Below are 25,405 nucleotides of genomic sequence, written 5' to 3'. Positions count from 1 at the left end.
AAAATAATAAATAAAAAGTACAAAAATTTGCCCAAAACCTATTGAGCGAAACGCGCGAAACGTCACGTGACGTCACGCGTTCGACAGATTAGTTCACATAAGTGTCATTAGTAGCAAGTCAGTTGGACCGTCCAACCTGTGACGTCATCACGCTCTGTCGAATTCGCGCCTAAAATTATGTGCCAAATATTTAGCAACATTTTTAATATTTTTTAATAAAATAATGTGAAGGTTTACAAAAGTATTTTTTTCTTCAGGTGTTCAAACGATATATAATAATAATAATAATAAAGTGTTTTATTGCAGGCATAAAAAAAAACCCATACACTTCTTAATAACTAACTATAAACTAGCTAAACTAACGAAACGAAAATATATGATTATAAAAAAAAAAGATCATGCATGGAGTTAATTGTACCGCGATGGACTGCGCGTAGATATATTGACGATGTCAAATATTGTATTGCCGTGCCAACGCGAAATATTTCAGGCAAGTGTCAATCTTTTGGTCCATTTTTCAAAGACAAAAACAAACATATAAATGCAACCCTTGAAAACCTTTACTCTTGTCTAAAATGTCAACTGTAGTTTCACGAGAAAACCTCAGCATGGAATACAACAAGAATGTTATCCCTAAGATTTTGTACCTATGACATCATAAAATGATAAGTCAGGCAGTGACACATCGCAGATTTAAAAGTCATAAAAGAGATATTATGATTTTACTGCCGTTTAAGGACTTTTATGTTCGAACTTTAATATGTGTTCGCTGTATTGTATAATCCATACTAATATTATAAACGCGAAAGTCTCTGTCTGTGTGTTACCTCTTCACGCTTAAACCGCTGGACCGATTTAGTTAAAATTTAGCATAGTTATAGTCTGAGTTCCGGGGTAGGACATAGGATAGTTCGGGATGATAAGAAAAGTGAAATGCGGGGTGGAATCATGGTGGAATTGAGATAATTAATGAGTTGCCTGATAATTGGTGTGCATATTATGCTCAAATTGAATGATTGCTGTAAGACTTTCTCCAGGCGCTAAACTTATTCTAGCTGCTGTTACTGATTCCACGCAGACGAAGTCGCGAGCAAAAGCTAGTATGGATATAAAACTATTTTATTCCGAGCTATAAAATTGATAAAAGCAGCAATATTTTCAAGTTATAACGCGTAACTCTTTTTGTGAAGTATTGAATTGATAGTATGTACAGTAATCGTAAAAATATAGGTGCAATCATCATCATCATCATATCAGCCTTCTATCGCCCACTGCTGAGCATAGGACTCTCCTCGAGTACGCCACTTATCCCGGTCCTGAGCCAATCTCATCCAGAAGTGACCCGCAGTCTTCCGAATGTCGTCCACTCATACTCAAAAATATGTCCGCGAATTAAGAATCCATATTTTTACTCTTGACTATACTATGTCAGTAATATAAATATAAGATTGTCAAAACGACGCATATGTACACTTACTCCTTTAGTAATAGAGGTGTGTTCAGATAATTTTGACCTATCTACCAGTTTAGCAATTTCTGCTTAGGTACTACTTGCAACGACGGCACTTGACCACTCCTTAAAATATTGTGAAGATCACAAAAACCGTAGTAATGTCGTAATATAGTGAAACTGTACATAATTATATAAACTGACCACCACTGTAATTGTACCTATATTTACAAATAAAACACTTACTTACTTACTTACAAAAAAAAAAGATCTAACTTTTTGTTGAAGATTCCTAAATATCAAACAACACAAAAAAAAAATACAGCAAAGCTATCTAATATTATAAATGTAACCAGTACATTAACTCCTAGTTAAATCTAACTTTCAATTATGCTTACATGTATAAGTCAGTGGCATAGATAGAATTAAACAGTGTCCAGACAATCAGTCTACCAATCAAGACATCACGCGTGACTACATACTGGGCTAAGGAATAGGGATGGACTAGTTTCGGCGATCCTTTAGCCGAATTCGAGTGGATAGAAATAAATGTCCGACGATTGGGAAAAACGCACCGAGATGATACCCGAATGGCGTCACGACATCAAACATGAAGACATGAAGTCGGAACATCAAAACATGACGACGACTGGCTGGAGAAAAAGTTCTTGACTATATTATCTTTAATAACATAGCTTCCGATACACGAATGACACTTCGTTCGATACAATTAATTCCCAAAGTAACCTCTAACTCGGAATTTTAATCAAACTTTACTCGGTTATTTATTATGTGATACTATAAACAAAAAAAGAAGAAAAAACAATCTTTACTTAAATAGTAATTTCATAGCTTTCGAATTTCGATATTGTAAGGTAACATTTTTAAAATAAATAAAAATCGACAAAATTCCTCTCCTATACAACAAATGTGTTTTTTTGCCGTTTTTAGCGTAATGGTACGGAACCCTTCGTGCGCGAGTCCGACTCGCAATTGGCCGGTTTTTACCCTTTAAACGATTAGCTAGAGATTGTGTAAAAAATCAGGTTTCGGCGTCAATAGCCCAGCACTACCGACAAGCTTGGGATTGCGTTAACGTTCCGTTATCGCTTGATCGAATCACGTATGCCAATGGACACAGAGCCGATTAAAGGCGGACAGATTAATATCGAAGTGGTTAAAGTATTTATTTTATTAGATTTATTTGCTGATTATTCTTCTTTTACTAGAGGAAGTTTATAGAGTAGATAACATAAAAAAAAATCATAATTCGCTTGCCCTTGTCCCATTCACTTGGGGTCGGCGCAGCATGTCTTTTTCTTCCATACCTCTCTGTCACCCGTCATCTCATCATTCACTTGCGTTAGTTTCATATCATCTTTCACACAGTCCATCCACCTTTTCCTCAGTTTTCCTCTCCCCGTACCTCCCTCCACATTCATTCTTAATTACCTTTCTCGTCACATGATATATTTTTTAAATGTATTCATCATTCATATGTAAGTGAATTGGTTTTAAACAATAAATTTACATTGTTTTCAATAAAAAAAACAGCCAACTGCGAGTCGGACTCGCCCACCGAGGGTTCCGTACTTTTTAGTATTCGTTGTTATAGCGGCAACAGAAATACATCTGTGAAAATGTCAACTGTCTAGCTATCACGGTTCATGAGATACAGCCTGGTGACAGACAGACAGACAGACGGACAGCGGAGTCTTAGTAATAGGGTCCCGTTTTTACCCTTTGGGTACGGAACCCTAAAAATCAGCTTCGGACATAATCCTACCATTAAAAAATTCGAAATATTTCCGCACTAGCTTATTCTGCTTGCGACTTGGTTTGCGTATAATTATGATGATGATTAGCAAAAACTACCCTATGTCCTTCCCTGGGCTTGAAATTTTCTCCATTCCAAATTTCATCTAAATTGGCTCTGCGGTTTAAGAAATGAATTGAAGAGATCGGAGATCGGAGTTTTTGTCACATGGTAAGACTAATAGCAAGCTATGGAGTCGACATTTGCCATAAATGGAAACTCTTACTCACATGCGACAAAAACTCCGATGCCTGGAGATAACAAACAGACAGACAGAATACCTTAAAAGCAGGGATTTTGAATACATTTTCGCAGTATGTATGTTCTATCCCTCTCTCACCTTCAGAAGCTTTATTGCTCTATTATCATAGTATTTAAGACAGAATCCATTATACCATAGAGTAACTTATACTAGAGCGGTACTGTCATTGTAAATTTTGTAATCCCAGTAAATTCACTGCCATCTGTCGACACACTTTAAAACTAAAAATAAATATTTATAAAAATACGATAAAATGTATTTAAATATGGATAAATTATTCTTTTTATTTGCATTAATTATTTGTATGATTTTGACCCATGTTCTTTCACTGATATGAGTTAAAATTGTTAAATAACAAACGAAACCGTCAACGCCATCTATACGACAGTAGGCCAAAGCTAGTAGCGCCCTCTGAACGAGAATCAAATTTTCTTGATTTTCGAGGCACGTTTTTTCCTTAGACTGTATCCATCTATTACGGAGTTATATCTATCTTTGATTATACCCCACAAAAGGGGCGGCTGCCGAGGAATCTCCGACGCTATGTACGCTTTACACTTTGTATTTATTTAAACTATTCGAGGGAAACTGCAAGTAATATGATATTTTGTTGGAGGTATAAAATTGTTCGCTTTATTATGATGTTTTAACTACAGAATAATATTTACAAGTAACTTCATGTGTTATTGTTAATACTTTGCATACGATGATATTTAAAAAAACATATTTTTAAATAAGTAATATACTTTACTAGAAAATAGACACAATCTACGAAGACATTAATGTTTCTATAAAATTTTAAATTATAATCTCTTAACCATTGTTATAAAACCTAATTTATATAATGAATAGAATACAAATCATTTATTCAGACAACACATCAATACAACACATATATAGCAAATACAAGACGAAGATAAACAAAACAGTAGAAATAGAGATGTGAAGCCGAAATGGTCTCCACTCAGCAATGCAGCTGTCACGACTAGCGTGGTCAACGGCGCTGGTTTTCTGTGGAGCCAGCGGAGTGTGCGGGACAGCATAGTGCGGGACGGGACACAACACGGGGAATGATTACATTAATACTAATACCTAGCATTTTTTTTTTTTTTTTTTTTTTTAATAGATTTAAGACTGTTGCTATGCTACCAGAGTCCATGCGAAACCTATTACTATTACTATGTAAACCATGCAATAAATGAATTATGAATTATAAGATTTTTCACGAGATAGAAAATATTTTAATAATACTAGTTTAAGTCCGTGTGGTGTGGTGTGATGCATACGTTTCTTCTAAATCGGTTTTAACACGTGGAGCGCCCAGAACAGCATGGAGTTAGCACACGTGTCATACTAGGGCGCTACACGGGTTAATACGGTTTAAGCGGTAGAAGATACCAGACAGACATAGTTACTTTCGCATTTATAATAAAACCGGTCAAGTGCGAGTCGGACTCGCGCACCGAAGGTTCCGTACAAACCTGTAGGTATAAGTAAAAGTTCACCCATCACGATAATCGAGTCATATTTTTTGATATGATTTTCAATTTAATAACTACGCGTTCATGAGGAAAGGGGTAGTAAGTTTAAAATTATTAGAAAATATTTTTATTAAATGACGTAACAAAATCATTTGATATTTACCAGTCGCTTTTCGGTGAAGGAAAACATCGTGAGGAAACCGGATTAATCCCAACAAGGCCTAGTTTCCTCTCTGGGTTGGAAGGTCAGATGGCAGTCGCTTTCGTAAAAACTAGTGCCTACGCCAATTCTTGGGATTAGTTGCCAAGCGGACCCCAGGCTCCCATTAGCCGTGGCCAAAATGCCGGGACAACGCGAGGAAGATGATGATGACGTAACAAAAAATTTACGGTTTTCGCAATGTTTCCTTTATGTGTGCTATAAGACGTTGCTTCGTACCAAATTTCAAGATTCTGAGTACACGGGAAGTACCTTGTAGGAGTTGTAGGTTTTGATTCCCTTGCGAATGTTGAAAATTTGCGGCATTAACGGTTGTATCTTTTCCTTGCGTTGGCTTAGAAGTTTGATTTTTTGACAGCTACAAGGGACAGTAGACCTGAGTATTAGATATAAATTCCAGCTTGATACCTCCACGCGTTCCTGAGAAAAAGGGTCTTGACAGACAGACAAACGGACGGATGGACGGACAAAAAAGTGATCCTATAAGGGTTCCGTTTTTTCCTTTCGAGGTACGGAACCCTAATAAGAAAAGAACGAACAGAAAACAGTATACCTATTTTATTGATGATTGTACCTAAATTTTGTCATTATTATTTCAACGAAAATTGAAAAATAAAATTATTTTGAAACACTTTTACCTTTACTATACTCGTAGGATACCGAAACAAATTGCCTAATAGTACTAATACATCATTCCCCTTATTTCAAACACGGAACAACATTACCTCCGCAAATTCATAATCATCCTAGTTACACACAAATTTAAACCCCCTCCCCCACCCCCTTCCGTATCAGACGAGCGAGACAATTTGCCCTAGCCCTCGGCTACCAATTACGAGCAAATGCTTTGAAGTTCCCGGTCAATTGGTAATAATTTCTAAAATTACGCTCTAATACGGTTATGACAATTTTCTGCAGATTTCGCAGGGAGATGGTTTACTTTAGACTTGATAGAGACGGCGAGGTAATTGCAAAAGGTTTTATTTAATTTTAAAAGGTGAAAGTAAATCTGTTAAGGGGCCCACTGACTATCAGTCCGGCGGACGATATCGGCCTGTCAGTTGTTCGGAACTGTCAAATTTTAGTTCTAACTGACAGGCCGATATCGTCCGGCGGACTGATAGTCAGTGGGCTCCTTTATAGCATGAATACTATAATATTGATACATACATATATATATATATACGAGGAAACAACATTACGCAAGGTTGAAAATATGTAACTGTAGCTAGAGACTTTTACATCTCTAAACAATTTTAGTACTCGAATTTAAACTGTTGTGAGACATACTAATATTAAATTATTTTACGGTTTAGACTCACTTGTTTTAGTCACTCGCGCGACATGTTTCGGAGAGCCAAGACCAAGACCAAGACAACCAAGACCTCCCCCAACCGGTTTTCTCGGCGCGGGCCAGCGGCAGTACGCAACACACGGTCGTCGTGAACGCTGCTCGCACTATTAGTGCTTGAGAAAGGAGACCTAGGCTCTCCGAAACATGTCGCGCGAGTGACTAAAACAAGTGTCTAAACCGTAAAATGATTTAATTTTAGTACTTCTGTTGTTTGTATATTTTTTTTAGTTTTTTTGTGTAATTTGACATTTATATTTATGTAATTGTTTTTTGTAATTTTGGGTTAATTTTATTGTTTGTAACAATTTACATGCAAAAGTGCCCCTGTGGCCTATTTGCTGAATAAATGTTTGATGTTTGATGTAAGCTGTAGACGCTGCCGGTTCGAATCCGGCCTCCGCCACTGGAGGACTTGGTCCCTTTTTCTTTATATGCCCTATTTCAGTTTATAAATTAAGACCGTACACTGTTGCCATAACATAATTTAATATAGAGCCAAGGAAGTATAAAATTGTAATAGTATTTTATACAATCGTGATATAATAGAGAGCTTTCAGTCGAGTATCGTGTTTAGCTGAGTTGCCTAAGTGAGGAACGAGATTGAAAAACTTGATTATATCACTATTGGATGTACTTAATAATGAACCTCCAGGTCTGTTTCTTAAGTATGTTAAGTACATTTGTACTTCAAATCCATTTGTATATGTGATTGTTTGTGTTCTAAATAAACTAAAAAAAAAATCTACGACATCTAAAATAGTACTTTTTTACTATAAAACCTAAATAGTTAATTAATGTAAATTGGTAAGTACTTATCTCAGTAGACAAAATAGTCGCGCGTTTATATAGGAGCGCGGCGGCACATGATTGGTCTAATTCTTTTATAGTTGACTACAGCGTATCGAAATGAATATTATTATTGTGTTGGGAGTCCATACATACGTACGCAATTATAGTTTGGTATACGAAATCTTAATTCAATCATTACAGTTGACGAGTAGAAAAAAGCATTTTTAGCTGCGTTCGATCTTTAACATCATAATTCTCAATATTGAGAGAGTATTTTGAACGCGTCCAAAGGCAGCCATGTAATAGTTGCCAGTAAATTTTTCGTGTAAATGCGTCACAGGAAGTGTTGCCAGTCGTAAATAAAATATAATGGCCATATAGACGCCTTGGTACTAAAGGAGCATAATATATCTTTTCAGCGTATTGAGCGAGAAAATTAAATTCGTGGGAAATTTTCTCTTGAACTGCAAGTTAGGTTTTGGCAAATCTTGCATGTACCGATTATCTTTATTGCGTGAAAACAATATTGAGGGGTAATTGCGTGTAACATAGAAATAAAATATGTATTTCTTTACTACAATTTTTTTAAGAAATACATATTGAAATAATAGAGCAAGGAGGGAAGACCAAGGAGAGCGTACATGCATCAAATAAAGGAAAAACTCAAGGTCGTGTCGTATCAGGCTGTCAAAGAGAAGGCAGAGGACCGCGAAACATGGAAATTGCTCCACCGACAAGAGACTTAAGCACTCTTAAATATATGATGATGATGACATTGAAATTATTTTAAAACATTTACGTGAGTAATTGAATATAAGGATTATTTAAAATTTAAAACGTAATATTTAAAATGACAGTTTGTTTATTTGACATATGTAAATTATTTTATTTTATTTTACTTTTGACTAATGTACCATCTCTCATTTTTTTTAAATTTAATTTCATTGACATTGTTTTATTATGATAGTGTTTTAATGATTGCATGTTAGTAATTAGTAAATGTACCTTATTGTACCATTATGTAAATATTTTTCATGTTGATGTTGTGTCGACTGAATACTGTGTCCAACTATTTTATAAGATCTGATTGTTACGTATTCAAGCAAATAAATATTCTATTCTATTCTATTCTATTCTATAATATGGATAAAACTGCAGGCTAAGCAGGAAGCGCCATTAAAATACAACCTTATTAAATAAACCGTATTTCGTCTCAAAATACTACGCCAATTGTAAAGCGCGCCGTTGTCCAAGCTAATAATGTTTGCGGCGAGGATCCTAATCTGGAGTTTATGCAGAGAATTCCTTCCTAATTGCCACTTTATCATTACCGAAGTAGCTTGCCTCGTGTTTATTGATAATGGTAAAGGCATTGTGAGGTTTATTATCTTATTCGGAAGGAGTTTGAGGAAATTTGACCCGTGAGTAGAAATTGTGACCGCTTTTCACGAATAGACTAAGCTCCCACAGTAAGCTCAAGAAGAATTGTGCAAAATATACCATATTGGAAATTTGGAACTACTGAGTGGGAAAAAATTCTATGGACTTTTTACGCCGACCATGCGAAGCACTACAAATCTTAGGCCTATCAAGGCAAAATGCAGCTTGATAGTTGATATCCGGGACTGACTGAGGTGTGGTCACCCTATAATTTCTTAATTTGTACACAAATATGTCGGTAATCGCAAATACTGTTGATAAATACAAGTCTTTTGTATGACTAACTTATGTCATTCTTTGTATAGTTCCCGGAGCTAGTCCAATGCGGAATGGGCACTACACACATACCTTTAAATAATCTTGCAGGTGTATAAAGTAGTATAAAGGAGTAGTAAGAGTAGTAAGTTAAGTAATAATTAATTGTATTGTGTTGTGTACCCTAGTAGGGTCCATGTTTGTACTTAATTAGACTTTTAACATCTTTGTAAAATACCATGGTTGCATTGAATAAATGATATGATATGATATCTAACATAGTTTTAAGTTCCTGCAGGTACATGTTCGACTAACCTGTTATGGATTTCTGTGGTCCGAAATAAATGATTTTTATTTTATTTATTTTATAAAAAAAATTCTTAAGATGTCTTTAAAACAAATGCTGTAAACCACAAAAATAAACTAATAAGCTAAACTTTGAAATAAACTGTCGCCTGCGGTATTTCCGGACCGATACGACCTCAAACCTTCAAGAAAAGAGCGTACTCCCATCTACAAGGCCGGCAACGCACTTCCAACCCCTCTGGTGTTGCGGGTGTCCGTGGGCGACGGTAATTTCTTACCATCAGACGATTCGTCTGCTCGTATGCCTCCTATTAAAAAAAAACTAACACCATGATATCCGTTTACACCAAATCTCCACACTCCAAAACGCTCTACTTATCAGTCCGTTGCCGCCATTACTGCAATTATTCGTGGCCGGCGGCTAACCGTAATACACTTATCCGGCTGTAACCGGTTAACCGGACGGGACTGTCCGCTATGGTCACCGTGTGATTTTTATTGATTTTAAATGTGACTGTTTGTGAGATAAAATATGTGAAAGAATAGTACGTTGCCTTTATGTTTTCGATAAAATAAATGCGTTTACGTTTTGATACTAAAATAATTTCCTGATTAGTAAGGTTTTAGGTTTTCTTAGTTAATCGATTTCGGGGTACTTTTAGAAAAAAAACCGGACAAGTGCGAGTCGGACTCGCCCACCGAGGGTTCCGTACTTTTTAGTATTTGTTGTTATAGCGGCGACATAAATACATCTATCACGGTTATATAACAACAAACAATTAAATATAGCTATCACGGTTCATGAGATACAGCCTGGTGACAGACAGACGGACAGACGGACAGTGGAGTCTTAGTTATAGGGACCCGTTTTTGCCCTTTGGGTACGGAACCCTAAAAATGCTTTTAAAAATATTTGCAAATGTCGGGTTCTTTGAAAGAGGGGGAGGAGACTACCCACTAAACCCACACCGGCGTTTCCCACAATGTGCCATTTAAGAGCGTCATGGGATCAGGCACTCGCGCCAGAAGGGGGGAAGGTCAGTAACGCTTAAACTCGTATAAGACCTTGCAATGTGCCCCTCGACCCACTGGCCCTACTGCGCTCTCCGTTTGACTTCAAAAATATTCGGTTTTTTTTTTGCTTCAAGAGTAAAAAGTACTAACCTAGCTGATAGCCATACTCTTGGCCTCAAGATGGTGCCATCGTTGGTTCATTATCATTCAGCCGGCGCTGCAGCATGACAGCATCTTCCTGCGATTGCAGGGAGCCTTGTCATCCTGTAGGTATGGAGTTCTGAAGCTACTAACCTGATAGCCATACTCTTGGTCTTGATATGGTGCCAACGCTAATTCCTCTTGTCTAACCAGCGCTGCAGCATGACAGCATCTTCCTGCGATTGCAGGGAGCCTTGTCATCCTGTAGGTATGGAGTTCTGAAGCTACTAACCTGATAGCCATACTCTTGGTCTTGAGATGGTGCCAACGCTGATTCATCTTGTCTAACCGGCGCTGCAGCATGACAGCATCTTCCTGCGATTGCAGGGAGCCTTGTCATCCTATAGGTATGGAGTTCTGAAGCTACTAACCTGATAGCCATACTCTTGGTCTTGAGATGGTGCCAACGCTGATTCATCTTGTGTAACCGGCGCTGCAGCATGACAGCATCTTCCTGCGAGGGCAGGGAGCCTTATCATCTTCTAGGTATGGAGTTCTGAAGCTACTGACCTGATAGCCATACTCTTGGTCTTGAGATGGTGCCAACGCTGATTCATCTTGTGTAACCGGCGCTGCAGCATGACAGCATCTTCCTGCGAGGGTAGGGAGCCTTATCATCCTGTAGGTATGGAGTTCTGAAGCTACTAACCTGATAGCCATACTCTGGGCCTTGAGATGGTGCTAACGCTGATTCACCTTGCCCCGGCGCTGCAGCATGACAGGGAGCTTTGTTATCCTGTAGGTATGGAGTTCTGAAGCTACTAACCTGATAGCCATACTCTTGGCCTTGAGATGGTGCCATCGCTGGTTCATCTCATCCAGCCTTCGCTGCAGCATGACGGCGTCCTCCTGCGAGGATAGGGAGCCGAGCAGCCGCCGGCCGGTGCCGGTGAGCGACGCGTACACATCGCGGTGGGTCTCGATCTCCGATTGGAGGTCCTGGGTACAAAAGAGAACATATTATAGTATAATGTCAACTGGTAAAACATATAGTTTCTATTTTTTACCAAAAGTAAAAGTTTATTGCATAAAGTAATTCTGATTGTGATTGTTTAACTTTAAACTGAATAAAGATATGATACATGAAATGTTTCATATAATAGTACATTATGATACAAGTGTGCTAAGTTGGTCATTACACACGAGGCGATATTGTGCGCGCGAGCTGTAAGCGAGCGAGAAAAAAAAGAAACTCATATTAATTTAATTTTAATAGTTAAAACAGTTAGTATTGTGTGTTGCATCTGTCATACTCGTACTGCCGGCCGCCCCTCGCCCCGGCCGCGCACCGCGCAGGCGGTCGGGCGCTTGTGCCCGCCAGTCCGACCAATTAAAGAAGGCTCCCTTTCCATGCATATTATTAGCAATCAGTTACCTTCTTAACTCAGTCGGATAATATAATGAAAGAGCACGAGTGGAATAATACACTGAAAGAGCACGCGTGTTTAATATCTAGGATTATGAGCCAAAAATCGGTGGAATAAAAACGTCGTTTTGCGCAAGTGTGTTGAAAATAATGTTGATGTGTCATAGCTTTATTCAGTTTAAAGTTAAACAATCACAATTAGAATTACTTCTCGTATACCTTAGAAAATAAAGTCGTGTTCACATATTTTCGAGCCATTTGTCTGGATCGATATTTTTGCCTTCGACTGTACTATCAATAGTTTCATTTGAATGCCCGAATGTGTAGATCAAGTGTATACTTGGTACACCCGTGTAACTTTTGTTTCTTACTTACCATACTCAGACTCATACTTATTATTTATTGGTAATAGATAATTACATGTCAACTTACAACTAGTACAAATAACATTAAGACAATGAAGTCTTAATTTTTTTTTTATGTAACAATTTTATCTTTAGGTTACTTGTCTTGACGATATCATTTAATGTTTTGTTGATCGTATTCAAACGAAACAATGGAATCCAAGCGAGTCACCAGTATGCCGGTGTGGAGCACCCGAGCAGACCGTACACCACACGGTATTTGATTGTCCTCTAACCAGATACCATGGGCAGGTGGAGGATTTCACCACCTTAACCAAGGAAGCGGTACAATATCTAAAAACTGTAAATCTCTGAAGTAGAGTAACACAAAAAGCCATACGAAAAAAATAAAAAAAATAAAAATGGAATCCAACGGTTACCTAAGTCAAAATCTGCTCCCGCAGAGGATAAGAAATTTTTAAGTGAGTACATAAAACTACTGCCTTTCAACCGTAACCTCGGAGAAGTATGACACGATCATGACATTTCCATTCATGAGAAATTTCAATTCATCTGCTCCCAAAACTCGTAAAAGCCGGAATAACTCAGTCCACAATAATAGTTGTCGGCATTTTGTTTGCACCATAAGTGCGCTATTCGTTTTGCGGACAGCGGCGGAATACTGTGAGTGAAAAACGAGCGTTAATGACACGACGGTTATTTTGACGTTAGAGTATAAACCTTATATTTATTTATTTATTCAAACAAAACTTATACAGTCTGACAGTATACACCAAATCACTGTACAATCTAGAGAGCTTTCAACTTATTAGCTAAGGTACACAACACTTTACAATAACAATTTTATAAAATACCACTACCATCCATCGCCTCGCAATACTTCAGACAGATATTACATACACTTGCCCATCGACTTGCAAACAAATCACTTTCAGGAGCCCATGACAGAAGCGCGTTCAGAAATTTTAGAGCGCGAATGAGAGGAGATTTTTGGTGTGCTACAGTGCGCGTTGCTGGGACTGCAAGAAGGTTATGGTGTCTGGGCCTAAGTGTTTGGATAGGAAAGGTACAGACAGCCTCACTATCTGTAACACTAGGTCGGGGCAGTCGGAATCTCCGCGCAAAGTTCTACAAGCCACTATCAGAAGATTATAGTTACGCCTCACTTGCAGGGAGTTGAAACCCAGGGACGTGTTCGTATCGTATCGTATATGTGACGTTTTCAACCAAACAGGTACCACATTGTCGATTGTCGATAAGGTTGATATCTAATAGAAGCTATATGGAAATAGCGCCTTACTGACAAGCGACAATAAGTACCCTTTAGGTTGAAAATGGCACATATAGTTGGACCACGCTAACTGCATATCATTTGTAATGAGAAAGCGCGGCAATTCATCAGGTGCTAGTGTATGAGAGAACCGAAAGAGTGGACGACCCCGACTTACATGGATGTCCATAGTTAAGAAAGACCTATTTAATAAGAATGTAGACCCAACGACGACACGGAACAGATAACTGGAGAAATTGATTAGGAGAGCCCACCCCAATTAAAATTGGTAGAAGGCCAGAAGAAAGCGCGGTAATTCATTATTAATGTGAATATTCCATGAAAAGGTGGCGTTTATATTAATGACACTACTTCACTTGGTTCTGTTCAAATCGGTGCACACTTAGCTTCAAACGGAATCTATGTTCTTAAAAAAGGCGTTTTTATTGCCGATTACACCATACCGTGTTCCAACCAACACAACATGAATATGCTAACTAATATGGCTCAGCGATCCAAAGAAGGTCTTGGCCTCTGAAACTAGAGCACTCCACTTTTCCCAATCCTGCACCATTTCTGCTTGAAGCCGATAATATGCTGAATATGATATTTATACTTAATTACGTATTGAGCTTGCGGACCATAGTTATAATACTGGACTATAGTTGGGTGGTTTTTGAAGCAAACAAAACGCCAAATAAAAACGCAGCGTTTTTCCTCAACAGCAGTACACCATGTAGTGACTTGACAAGTAATATAAATCACGGGCCCGGACAAAGGGAAGGTTTAAAACAGCAAATATTTGGGGAATGCCGAATGCCGCGTGACAGCCCCATTGTGATTGTGTTCTCGCGCAATTTGTCCGTGTATCTCTGCGTCGTTTATTTAATCTTTGTTAAGATTAACAAGATACAAAGGGTTGTTTTAATCAATTGGTGAAAATTTGCTGAATACTGGGTTGGCCATAATGTAGGTGAATATGCTGACCAACTTAAAATAAACAGCTGTATCATTGAGATATGACTAGCTTCCGTCCAAAAGCGGATTTTTGGCCGAAACCGAGACAGAAAATTAGGGTCTCTATATTCTGCCAAACCCGAACCTTCGGCTGAAAACATGATTGTTTTGCCGAAGCCTACCGTAACCGAAACTTCGATAGGACAGTATCGAAATAGTCTTGGTACGTCGAAAAGGTGCTGCAGTTTATTGGGCCCACAAGTTACAATTTTACAAGTATGTATCACTTATAGTCTATCAACTGTCAATTGCACCAATGTTTAAACCTGTAAAATCTTTAGTATATCTACACGGTGAAATTGTTATCTTTGACCATACCACAGCGGACACGCTATACATCAAAAATTACTTGCGTTTCTATGTGAACGGCACGTCTGTACACGCGTTATGCACATTCCTCCACCTCTCAGGAACCTACAAAGTGTAGTAAGTTTTAAAGCAAAGCTTAAATTATGTACACTACAACACCAGCGGCAACAGGAGACTTTAAGACACGATACTAGCTTCATTTAATGTAATTTTTTATCCCAATAGTTATGTAGTTATGTGGTTTATTACTTGTTTTGTGAGCAAACCAATAATATAAATATAGATACCTGATTTTTTCTGTCCTATCCTTATGTTAACTCAATGAGACTGTATAATTTTGTTTTGTTGGCATTTCTATCTCTGTCGCTGCCTTGCAATTCTTACTTCACTATTGTGTGTTATATTTATATCTATATGTGTAATTCATCTTCCTCGTGTAACAATTGTAACAAACTTGGAGACTTTCATTGTCAGTCGTATGTACGAACTTTCACTTTGGCAAAGTAAACACATCCACTATTTTATATTGTAAGATTGTATTTTTAGTTTTTGTTATGTAATCACGTTGATTTTCTTTTGCTTGTACCAAATACTAGTGTTATATATTATTTTTTTTATATAAATAATACATTAATCAGCACATGTACGACATGGCCCTCTATGTCATCATGACATCTCACCGGCAGATTAGATGGCGCTGATCGCCGCCCATTCGCCGCCGCAAAGTCGCGTTCTGTGTTTTAAAATAGGGCTGTGTCGTACAGCTGCGTTCGTTCGTGGCCCTCAAAATGGTTTCGCCGGAAGATCAGCGCTGACTTTTGGGTTAGCATTATGCTGAGGCGGGACCATTTCGTGGTAAACTATTTATTTTTATGTTTATATTTCTTTGTTCTTTTATACTTTTGTATGTCATAGTTTATCACGAATAAATGCGATGATTCTGATTCTGATTCTGATTCGTTATGCGTCATTGTGTGAGTTGCTTAAAAACAGTACTGAGCGGCCGGCAAACGGCCGTCAATCTGCTGTCGCGGAACGAGGTAATTCGTGTCGGGGCGGGGCGGTGCGTGGCCGTTATGTATGATAATTTGATAATACTATTACTTATTCTGTGACCATACTCTGAGAGGTGGATATGTCGGTCATACTGAACAACCGCGAAAAAAATATATTTTTTTTCGCGATTTCGGGTTACCTACATAGTCGCCGAAATCTTGTCCGTCGGATTGTCGCATATTCGGTTTGTGACGTACTAAAGTAAATCCGGCGAAACAGGAATCCCTCAGTTTGGTCAGAGATAACAATTTCACCCTACATAACTAGTACTTTTATAAAAAAAAGCCTAGGATAAAATACAGCCATCATAACCCCAACTAACGCGCAAATGTATCAAGCGTTCGAAAAACCTAACCCTTCCAACAAATAGGTTCATATGTTACCCCCTTTATAACGAAGACGGATATGGCGATATATATTCCGATGCCGGAGTCCATGGGATCTATCAGACGGATCGGCTGTCGAAAAGACATATGGGGGTATTTGTTTCAATTTTATCGAGTGTTTTTTTTTATAGCATTCGGCGGAATTTAAATTGGCGGAATTCAGTTGTGCTTAAGGATGTACCTATACAGGGTGGGCACAGGGATTCCGACACACTTTAACCATGAATTCTAGTGCCTATTTGGATAAAAAAAAGTAATATAACAATGCCATAGAAAGCCTAATTTACGAGATATTCAATTATTTAAGTAATTTCGAAGTTAAAAAAACTCAAGGCTAACACGCCCTTATGTGACGTAATCATACATACCAAGACACAAACAATCACACATGCAAAGCAGAAGTGTTAAAAATAGTAAACTTACCTGTCACCTGCTATAAACTAGACTATAAAGTGTCATATTGGTGTCGCATGTTGTCTTTTTCACTCTTTCAAACTAAAGATACGTTCACAAGTTAGTACTATCGTTAATTGATTTATTTTGTTCCAGAAATTAAGTAAATTAATTAGGCAATTTTGGACCCATGTTGATATAACATTTTTCTTTCGTAACACTGCCAGGAATCCAAGGTTAAAGTCTGTCGGAATCCCTGTGCCCACCCTGTAGATATAATATTGAATTGACTATTGATAAGGGTTGTCCTTCAGGTTTTGGCCCTTGTCAGAATTGCGAGCGAACTTGGCTTAGTCAGGTTTTTTTTTAAAGTTTGATACAAATATGATTATTTGCTGCGCTTGTTTCTAAACCAGAGAGACGCAAGAACGGGATACTTGCCGCTCAGATAGATTTGAGCTTCAAAATCATAACACCTAGAATTTTTCCTGGCGAAAACAAATTCTTAATACATCCTCTCCTCCTCTAGATACAGAGGTAATTAAAGAGACGCCGGGAGAATCGAAGAAATGGCCATCGACTACTTAAGTTCTTGTTTATATATATTCCTTCTAGAATGTCAGGATTTTTAAGGTAATGTCCGAAGTTTTGTAAGGATATTCCATATTTAACAAGCTTTTTATAAACTATCTATGTATGTACTTATGTAACATGTAACTATGTTTGTACGGGTAAAATCTTGCAAGTTAAATTTGTCCCTCTTCCCGACTTCCAATGAAGCTGAAAATTTGCAGCATGTAAGTCGGGTGACAATGCAATATTATGGTACCATCGAGCTGATCTGATGATGGAGACAGGAGGTGGCCATAGGAACTCTGTGATAAAACAAAGAAACCTAATTGTGTTTGGGTTTTTTAGAATTGTCTCGATGAGTATTGGTTGCCTGTGGAAAGTAAAGTACAGTCAGCGATAAAAGCTTGTACCAAAAATGAAATTTTTGCCGAAAACTTATTTATATTACAACCGTACCCGCAACTTTAGACCGCGTTGAAGTCGTTAAAAACTTTTACCTCACTTTCACCTCCTTAGGGATTGAATATAATTCCTCTCTTGGAGGAGCTCGGCGATATTTGAAAAAATTTTAAATTTCAAACTTTGTTTTCAAACTTTGATAGGACTAAAAGGCGGAAAAGAGGGGAGGCCTTTGCCCAGGAGTGGGATACTTATAGCCTAATAAAAAAAAAGTTTTGTCAGTATCTGAGTGACGAAAACAGTTTTATGCATGAACAAAGTCGAGATCATAGAGAGTAGGAAGGATCATATAATTTAATAAACGTAGACGCAATAGGAATGAGTGCGGGATATAGACATATATGTTACTTCCTAAAGATTGGCCTTACGAGCACTACGAATGCGGCCGATACATTAGTCAAGATCGCATTTAGTTACACCAGCGCGCTCAGTCGTGTGGCGAATTGCGCAGTGGAAAGTCGTCACCATTAGTGTAAACAAGGTATAAGCATATGCATATAATTCCGACCTAACAGCGACGCCTTTCCACTGCGCAATTCGCCACAGGACTGAGCGCGCTGGTGTAACTAAATGCGATTTTGACTCTAATGTATCGGCCCCATTCGTAGTGCTCGTAAGGCCGGTCTTTACGAAGTACTATATATGTCTATGGTGTGGAAGCGTCAAAGTGTCCAGCTCGCAATATTCTCCATCTTATAGAAAGCCTTAGCTAAATAAATATTAATTATCCGTTCAAAGTCTAAGAATGTAGAAAGATGTAAAATGACTATAAACGGAAATATTATAAATGGAAGCTCGGAGACGATACTTCATAATTAGCGGCATCCGTCCCAGGAGATTTATAGCCGTGATTCACTTACTTTTATGCTGCCGTCTTGCAAAGAGCATTATATTGTACAGAATCCTAGAAAGTTTGTAAGCGCTGGTGGCCTAGGGGTAAGAGCGTGCGACTTGCAATCCGGAGGTCGCGCGTTCAAAACCCGGCTCGTACCAATGAGTTTTTCGGAACTTATGTACGAATCATTTGATATTTACCAGTCGCATTTCGGTGAAGGAAAACATCGTGAGGAAACCGGACTAATCCCAATAAGGCCTAGTTTATCTGAGTTGGAAGGTCAGACGGCAGTCGCTTTCATAAAAACTAGTGTCTACGCCAATTATAGGGATTAGTTGTCAAGCTGACCCCAGGCTCCCATGAGAAAAATGCCGAGACAACGCGAGTGATGAGACCTAGAAAGTTTGCTTTTGTAGCTATTTTACAAGCTTTTATTTAACTTGCAATGTTTGTATGTACGTTCGGGTCTAACCTTGAAAACTAAATCAGACCCACTTTCCATTTATTCGATTAAGCTGGAACTTCACATACATACATAGGTATTTTTTTTTATACCACGTCGGTGGCAATCAAGCATACGGCCCGCCTGATGGTAAGCAGTTACCGTAGCCTATGGACGCCTGCAACACCGGCGATATAACACGCGCGTTGCCGACCCTTTAAAAACCTGTACACTCCTTTTTTGAAGAACCCCATACTGTAGCCCCTCGGGAAAACCTCGGCAGGGAGCTCATTCCACAGCCGAAGCGTACGCGGGAGGAAATTCCTCTTAAACCGCACAGTACGCGACCATTTAGGTGCTAGGGTGTGAGGATGAACACCCTGCCGATGGCGAGCGGTGCGGTGATAGAAAGCGGCCGTTGGCATCATGTCAAACAATTCTTCAGGTATGTAAGTTGGATGCCAATGCAATATTATGGTACCATCGAGCTGATCTATGACGGACACAGGAACTCTGTGATAAAACAACGCAACTTAATTTAGTTCGGGTTTGTTAATTTTTTTTTTTTTTTTTAAACTTTATTGCACAAGGACAAGTACAAAAGGCGGACTTAATGCCTTGAGGCATTCTCTACCAGTCAACCACTGGGCCAAACAGAAATTAGTTAAGGTGGGTGCAGTACGATGCGAAAAAAAATTTCTAAATATAAATTCTAATACTAACGCCAATATACAAACTAGTAATATTTATATACTATAATACCTTTATAAACTACATAAATAAACAATATAAATACATATAATTATCTCTATGCATGTTTTTTTTTATTTTTGTAATTATAATTTATATGTTTAAACACCGGAAAAAATAAAAATACTTTTGTAAACCTTCACATTATTTTATTAAAAAAATATTTAAAACTTTGAACGGTTGAAACGCTCATAATTTTTGGCGCGTATTCGACAGAGCGTGATGACGTCACACGTTGGACGGTCCAACTGACGTTTGCTACTAATGACACTTATGTGAACTAATCTGTCGAACGCGTGACGTCACGAACGTTTCGCGCGTTCCGCTCACTAGCTTTTCGCGGGCAAATTTTTGCACTTTTTATTTTTAAGTAATTAAACGATAATTTAATAACGAAAATGCATTTGTAACATGATATAACGGTAACAAACATCTGAATAAAAAAAAAACGTTCAAATATAAACTACATGAGGCGCATTGTCTCGATGAACTGTCAAAATTACAGTCAGTGATAAACACTTGTCAAAAATTTATTTTTATACAAAACATTTATTTTGCCATCTACATCGTCACCTCTGTACATTCCCCGGTCTATGGCAAACCCAGGTGTGCGTTAACCTGGAGGGTCGTATCGTTAAATTGATACGCCTTAAGTCCGTGGCTTAACCGAGACCCTCTACAGTTTCTGATGGAGCCAACCCGAAAGCTTCAGGTGTATTTGCGAACTTGTTAGGAACAACGACCGTAATACGGCTGAGAGTTAGAGCGTTTTCACATTGTCCGATCCGATGTCGGAAGGAAGTAAAATGTAAGATATTGTTTCTCTGTATTGATTTATGATAAAACGATAATATCGCAAAAAAGGCGGACTTAAGGTCGCCGGCAAGCTCGGTTCTCCATACAAACGTAGTTCCGCTCTCATTATAAAACGACTAGCTAGATTGCTCTGAAACTTTGTACTTACAATAGGATAAGGTATATCTATGTCGATAATTAGTTTATGCTGCTCTATTTCGTTTATTTTATAAACTGGAGCTATATAAACTAATTTGAGACCTAGATATACCTTATGTCATTGTATGTGCAAAGTTTTATTACAATCCAACACGTAGTTTTAAAATGAGAGCGGAAGTACGTTTGTATGGGAAGGTGCAATTCAGTCGAGCAATGGCACTCTCCTGTAGCTATTTTTGTCATCGACGCCTTCCGACATCCGATATCGGAAAGGCGCTTCCGATAAATTGAGCCATGTCGTAGCCCCCCGTCAGCTGTCGGACCGACAATATTTCTTTGTGTGCGTATGTGTAGGCATAATGCTTGTTGTAGTATGCGTGACCGCTTGACGGCGTCCGGGCGCGCGCTCGCGGCCTGACTACGCGGATGTCGGATCCTACATCCGATATCGGATAGGAACAATGTGATAACGCTCTTATAGGTATACGAGATACTTGATAGGATATAGATGATAGTTACTTGACAGTATAACACGTGGTCTGAGTAATCCGAGGTACGGCGTTAAAACACCTAGTATCACCTCCCTAAGCCAAGAAACTGTCTACATGGAACTGTTGTGGTATAATATAGATTATAGATACGTGGAGTAGAGTAAACAGTAAAGGTGATATGAGTTATCATATCCAGTTAGCATGCTAGTTACCGCCATATACTTAATATGTGCCATCAAAGTAACGTTCATGCTTTCAAAGCTACATTTGTAAGTAATTGTTTGCACTATAGTGGCACTATAGTATTTTTCCGAACTCGATGGGTACGCAGGTGTCATCTAAATATATTTCGCGAGAGTTGGCGTTTTTAACCGACTTCAAGATTTCGAAAGGAGGAGGTTCTCAATTCGGTTGTTTTTTTTTAATGTTTGTTACTTCATAACTCCGTCATTTCTGGACCGATTTTGAAATTTTTTTTTTTGATTGTAAGTATATACATACAGATCGGTCCTGTTTTTGTCAAAATGCAGTTCTGATGATGGGATCCATGAGGAATCGAGGGAACTCCTCAAATGTTAAAGGCATACATATAGTGATTTTTGTATTTTTATCAACAAATCCAGAATTTCCATTTAAAAAAGTGACATTTGATTAAGTGGAACTGCTGATGATGATCACAATGGAACTCTTTAATGACGCATAGTTTACGTTTGGCGATTTGTTCTCTTCGTTATGGACCCAGACCCAAACTTGGACCCGGACCCGGACCCGGGTCTGGACATTGAAGTCGGTTTTTTTTTCTTAAAAATGATTAGGTTATAAATTATATGGACATGGCAGCTGTCACCCCATCGTTTGAAAAATACTATAATGATGCTAAATAGGCGTACCATTTTTGGCCACGACAACGCATTGCTACAAAATGCTGCTTCTAAACCCTAAATAAACAGATTAGTTAGTATCTAAATAGCCTAATGTATCCAGGGTCGTCAGTCAGAACCAGCTAATTAAGCTTAACATAACACGCATATATTATTTAAACTTACGACACCACAAATAAATCGAACCCTAATATCAATTAGGTCGGCTCCTTTATCTCTGTGTGCTCAGGCTCTTATCCCACCCGCCATTTTAGCGGTTTGCTCAGAGCATAATGCCGGTGTATCAAGGTCAACCCCTTTGGGGTATATAAACTACATGTGACGTTTTCAATCAAAAGGTACCACATTGTCGGTTGTCGATAAGGTTGATTTCTAATAGAAGCTATATGGATATAGCGTCTTACTGACAAGCGACAATAAGTACCCTTTTGGTTGAAAATGGCACATATTAAGGTCAGGTAGTATCCTCTAAAAGTGTAGTTTTAGTGCAAGATACCACCTCCGGGATATTTTAGTAAATATTTTAGGATTAGGTACACTGATGTAAACTTTCACTATTTTTACACGTTATTATTTTAGGATACTCGAGACATCGAGTAATAAAAGTCATGAGGGCATGACACATTTATACACCAATTAAAAAAAAACCGGCCAAGTGCGAGTTGGACTCGCGCACCGAGGGTTCTACTTTTTAGTATTTGTTGTTATAGCGGCAACAGAAATACATCATGTGTGAAAATTTCAACTGTCTAGCTATCACGGTTCGTGAGATACAGCCTGGTGACAGACAGACGGACAGACGGACTGACAGACGGACAGACGGACAGCGGAGTTTTAGTAATAGAGTCCCGTTTTTTGAAAATCAATACACAGTCAATGGCACTTTAAAAAAAATCACAACCGAAAATCAAATTCATGATCCATGAAAAGTTGAAAACCTTAAAAACGTTCCGTTTCACGGTTCCAAGCTCATCGCTCCGTTCCACGCAGTAATCGTTATTTCATTTGTACTGAATTTTAATTAATGCTACAAACAAACGATTTTGCCCGTATCAGTGAGATTGGGTTTTTGCGAAATCCGATCGTTTATTGGTACTGTAGTATTAAAGATAGATATAACTCCGTAATAGATGGATACAGTCTAAGGAAAAAACGTGCCTCGAAAATCAAGAAAATTTGATTCTCGTTCAGAGGGCGCTACTAGTTTTGGCCTACAGTCGTATAGATGGCGTTGACGGTTTCGTTTGTTATTTAACAACTTTAACGCATATCAGTGGAAGAACATGGGTCAAAATCATAAAAATAATTAATGCAAATAAAAAAAAAACATTTATCTATATTTAAATACATTCTATCGTATTTTTATAAATCTTCATTTTTAGTTTTAAAGTGTGTCGACAGATGGCAGTGAATTTACTGGGGTTACAAAATTTACTATGTCAGTACCGCTCTAGTATAAGTTACTCTATGGTAGTATTAATAGCTTCGAAATCATTTACAGGTTAAATAATCATAATAATCATAATCATAATCATAATATTTATTAATAATATAAATTACATGTCACATTTTATACAGTGTATAAAGATTATATTTAAGTATGAATTTTCGCTCCATAATGTAGGTTGTATATATCCCGGTCTTTTGATAGGCTTGCGTGGGGATAGAGATCCAACACGTAGAGGCCCCTTGGAGAGCTTTAATTATTATTATATCAGTCTTAATTCATTATAGGTAAATAAATCTAAATGTTCTAATAAATGTTTCCAACAGTGTGGATTTCGCGAAAGCACAAAACGTAAACAGGACTAACAGAAAATGGTTTTACTCAAATTGACCAATCTGCAATAATTATTTTTATGATTTTGACCCATGTTCTTTCACTGATATGCGTTAAAATTGTTAAATAACAAACGAAACCGTCAACCATCTATACGACAGTAGGCCAAAGCTAGTAGCGCCCTCTGAACGAGAATCAAATTTTCTTAATTTTCGAGGCACGTTTTTTCCTTAGACTGTATCCATCTATTACGGAGTTATATCTATCTTTGGTATTTTAATTCTACGAGGCAATATTATGAGTTGGCTCTAGAGCCATAGCGATTAAACAATGCAGAATATTTTCGTAGAGGTATTAAGACGTTTACTTATTTTATTTGTACATGAACTTACAATTGGCTATAATAAAAGAATGCTTCGAATAGTCTTTCTCCCACTTTTTCGCAGTATGTAAGCATACGATATAAATTATGATTTTAAACAGGTCAACGGTAATTTTAATGTAATATTTCGTTTTAATTCATTTTAGATTTATTCGCTTTAAGCGAAGATTGTGTTCAGTTGTTCACTTGTTCAGCGACTTAGGTAATTGAGATTACATTATTAAATACTTTTTTAAATTGTAAAGTAACGCGCGAGTTAATCTTTTTTATTTTTATTTTATTTTATTTTATTATTCAAATTAGTTACACAGCATTACAGTATTACTACTAAGGCACTGCGAATTAAAAAGCAAATAAAAATACAAAGATACGAGAAAACACAAATAATAACAAAATACAATTCAAGTAGATTTGGGCGACCACCTTATAATATCTAAACCGCGCTCAAATACAAAAATCTCATTTAAACACTGGAACGCTATATGAGTAAAACCGCGGGGCGGTTCGGGCACACAGGAAACACGCTAATGCGGAAAATATTAAAGTGTTGCCGACTGGAATAGCGTGAAATGAGTTTTTAAGACGTGTTTATGTTGTAGTTTTTTGGGTTTTGGAGTCGTTCAAAAAAGTTTGAAACACCGATCCTGTCTCAGATTTCGAGGGAAAACACGACCTTGTTGAAATTACGCTAAAGTACAAGTAATAGAGACAGAAATGTCATTGATACTAGTCCGGATTCGAATTCATAACCTCCTAAATGTGTGGTGGTAGTCAAAAATCGGTTGTGTTTGTATAGAGCAGAAAAAAATCGTTCTTGAAAAAAATTCAACAATATGGCTAAGAATTCGGCAGGCAGAATCCTTAAATTAATAACTAAAAGCCGCGAACGCGAGTGTGGAGTCTAATCAGCGAAATCGATTCCACACTCGCGTTCGCGGCTTCGCGGCGCGTAGTCTGCAACGGGCTATAGACAGGAATGTAATAATTAAATTTCCAAGAGCTTTTACAGACGCGCTGAGTATAAAATAATGAAATAAATTGGTTTAATAACACTTGCAAAATGACTGGGAGTAAACGAAAAACTACCATTATATGTTATAAAACGAAA

At 37.8% G+C, this 25,405-nt stretch overlaps 1 protein-coding gene across 3 annotated transcripts in view; it reads right to left on the bottom strand.

The window, feature by feature from the left end:
* The window catches only part of LOC134747452 (dystrophin), a 628,976-nt gene that overhangs the window by 141,267 nt on the left and 462,304 nt on the right, over nt 1-25,405 (bottom strand). For 2 of the 3 annotated variants that reach the window (XM_063682144.1, XM_063682104.1), the window contains one exon: nt 11,355-11,527. In XM_063682144.1, coding sequence (XP_063538214.1) covers nt 11,355-11,527 — 173 coding nt within the window. Of the gene's footprint in view, nt 1-10,681; nt 10,781-11,354; nt 11,528-25,405 lie in introns of those variants that run through there. The other variant, XM_063682221.1, reaches the window with a different exon arrangement.

Source organism: Cydia strobilella, chromosome 1, assembly GCF_947568885.1.
Source record: "Cydia strobilella chromosome 1, ilCydStro3.1, whole genome shotgun sequence".
Taxonomy (NCBI): Eukaryota; Metazoa; Arthropoda; class Insecta; order Lepidoptera; family Tortricidae; genus Cydia; species Cydia strobilella.
The sequence above is the reverse complement of the archived record's forward strand: the minus strand, read 5'-3'. Positions and strand labels throughout refer to the sequence as shown.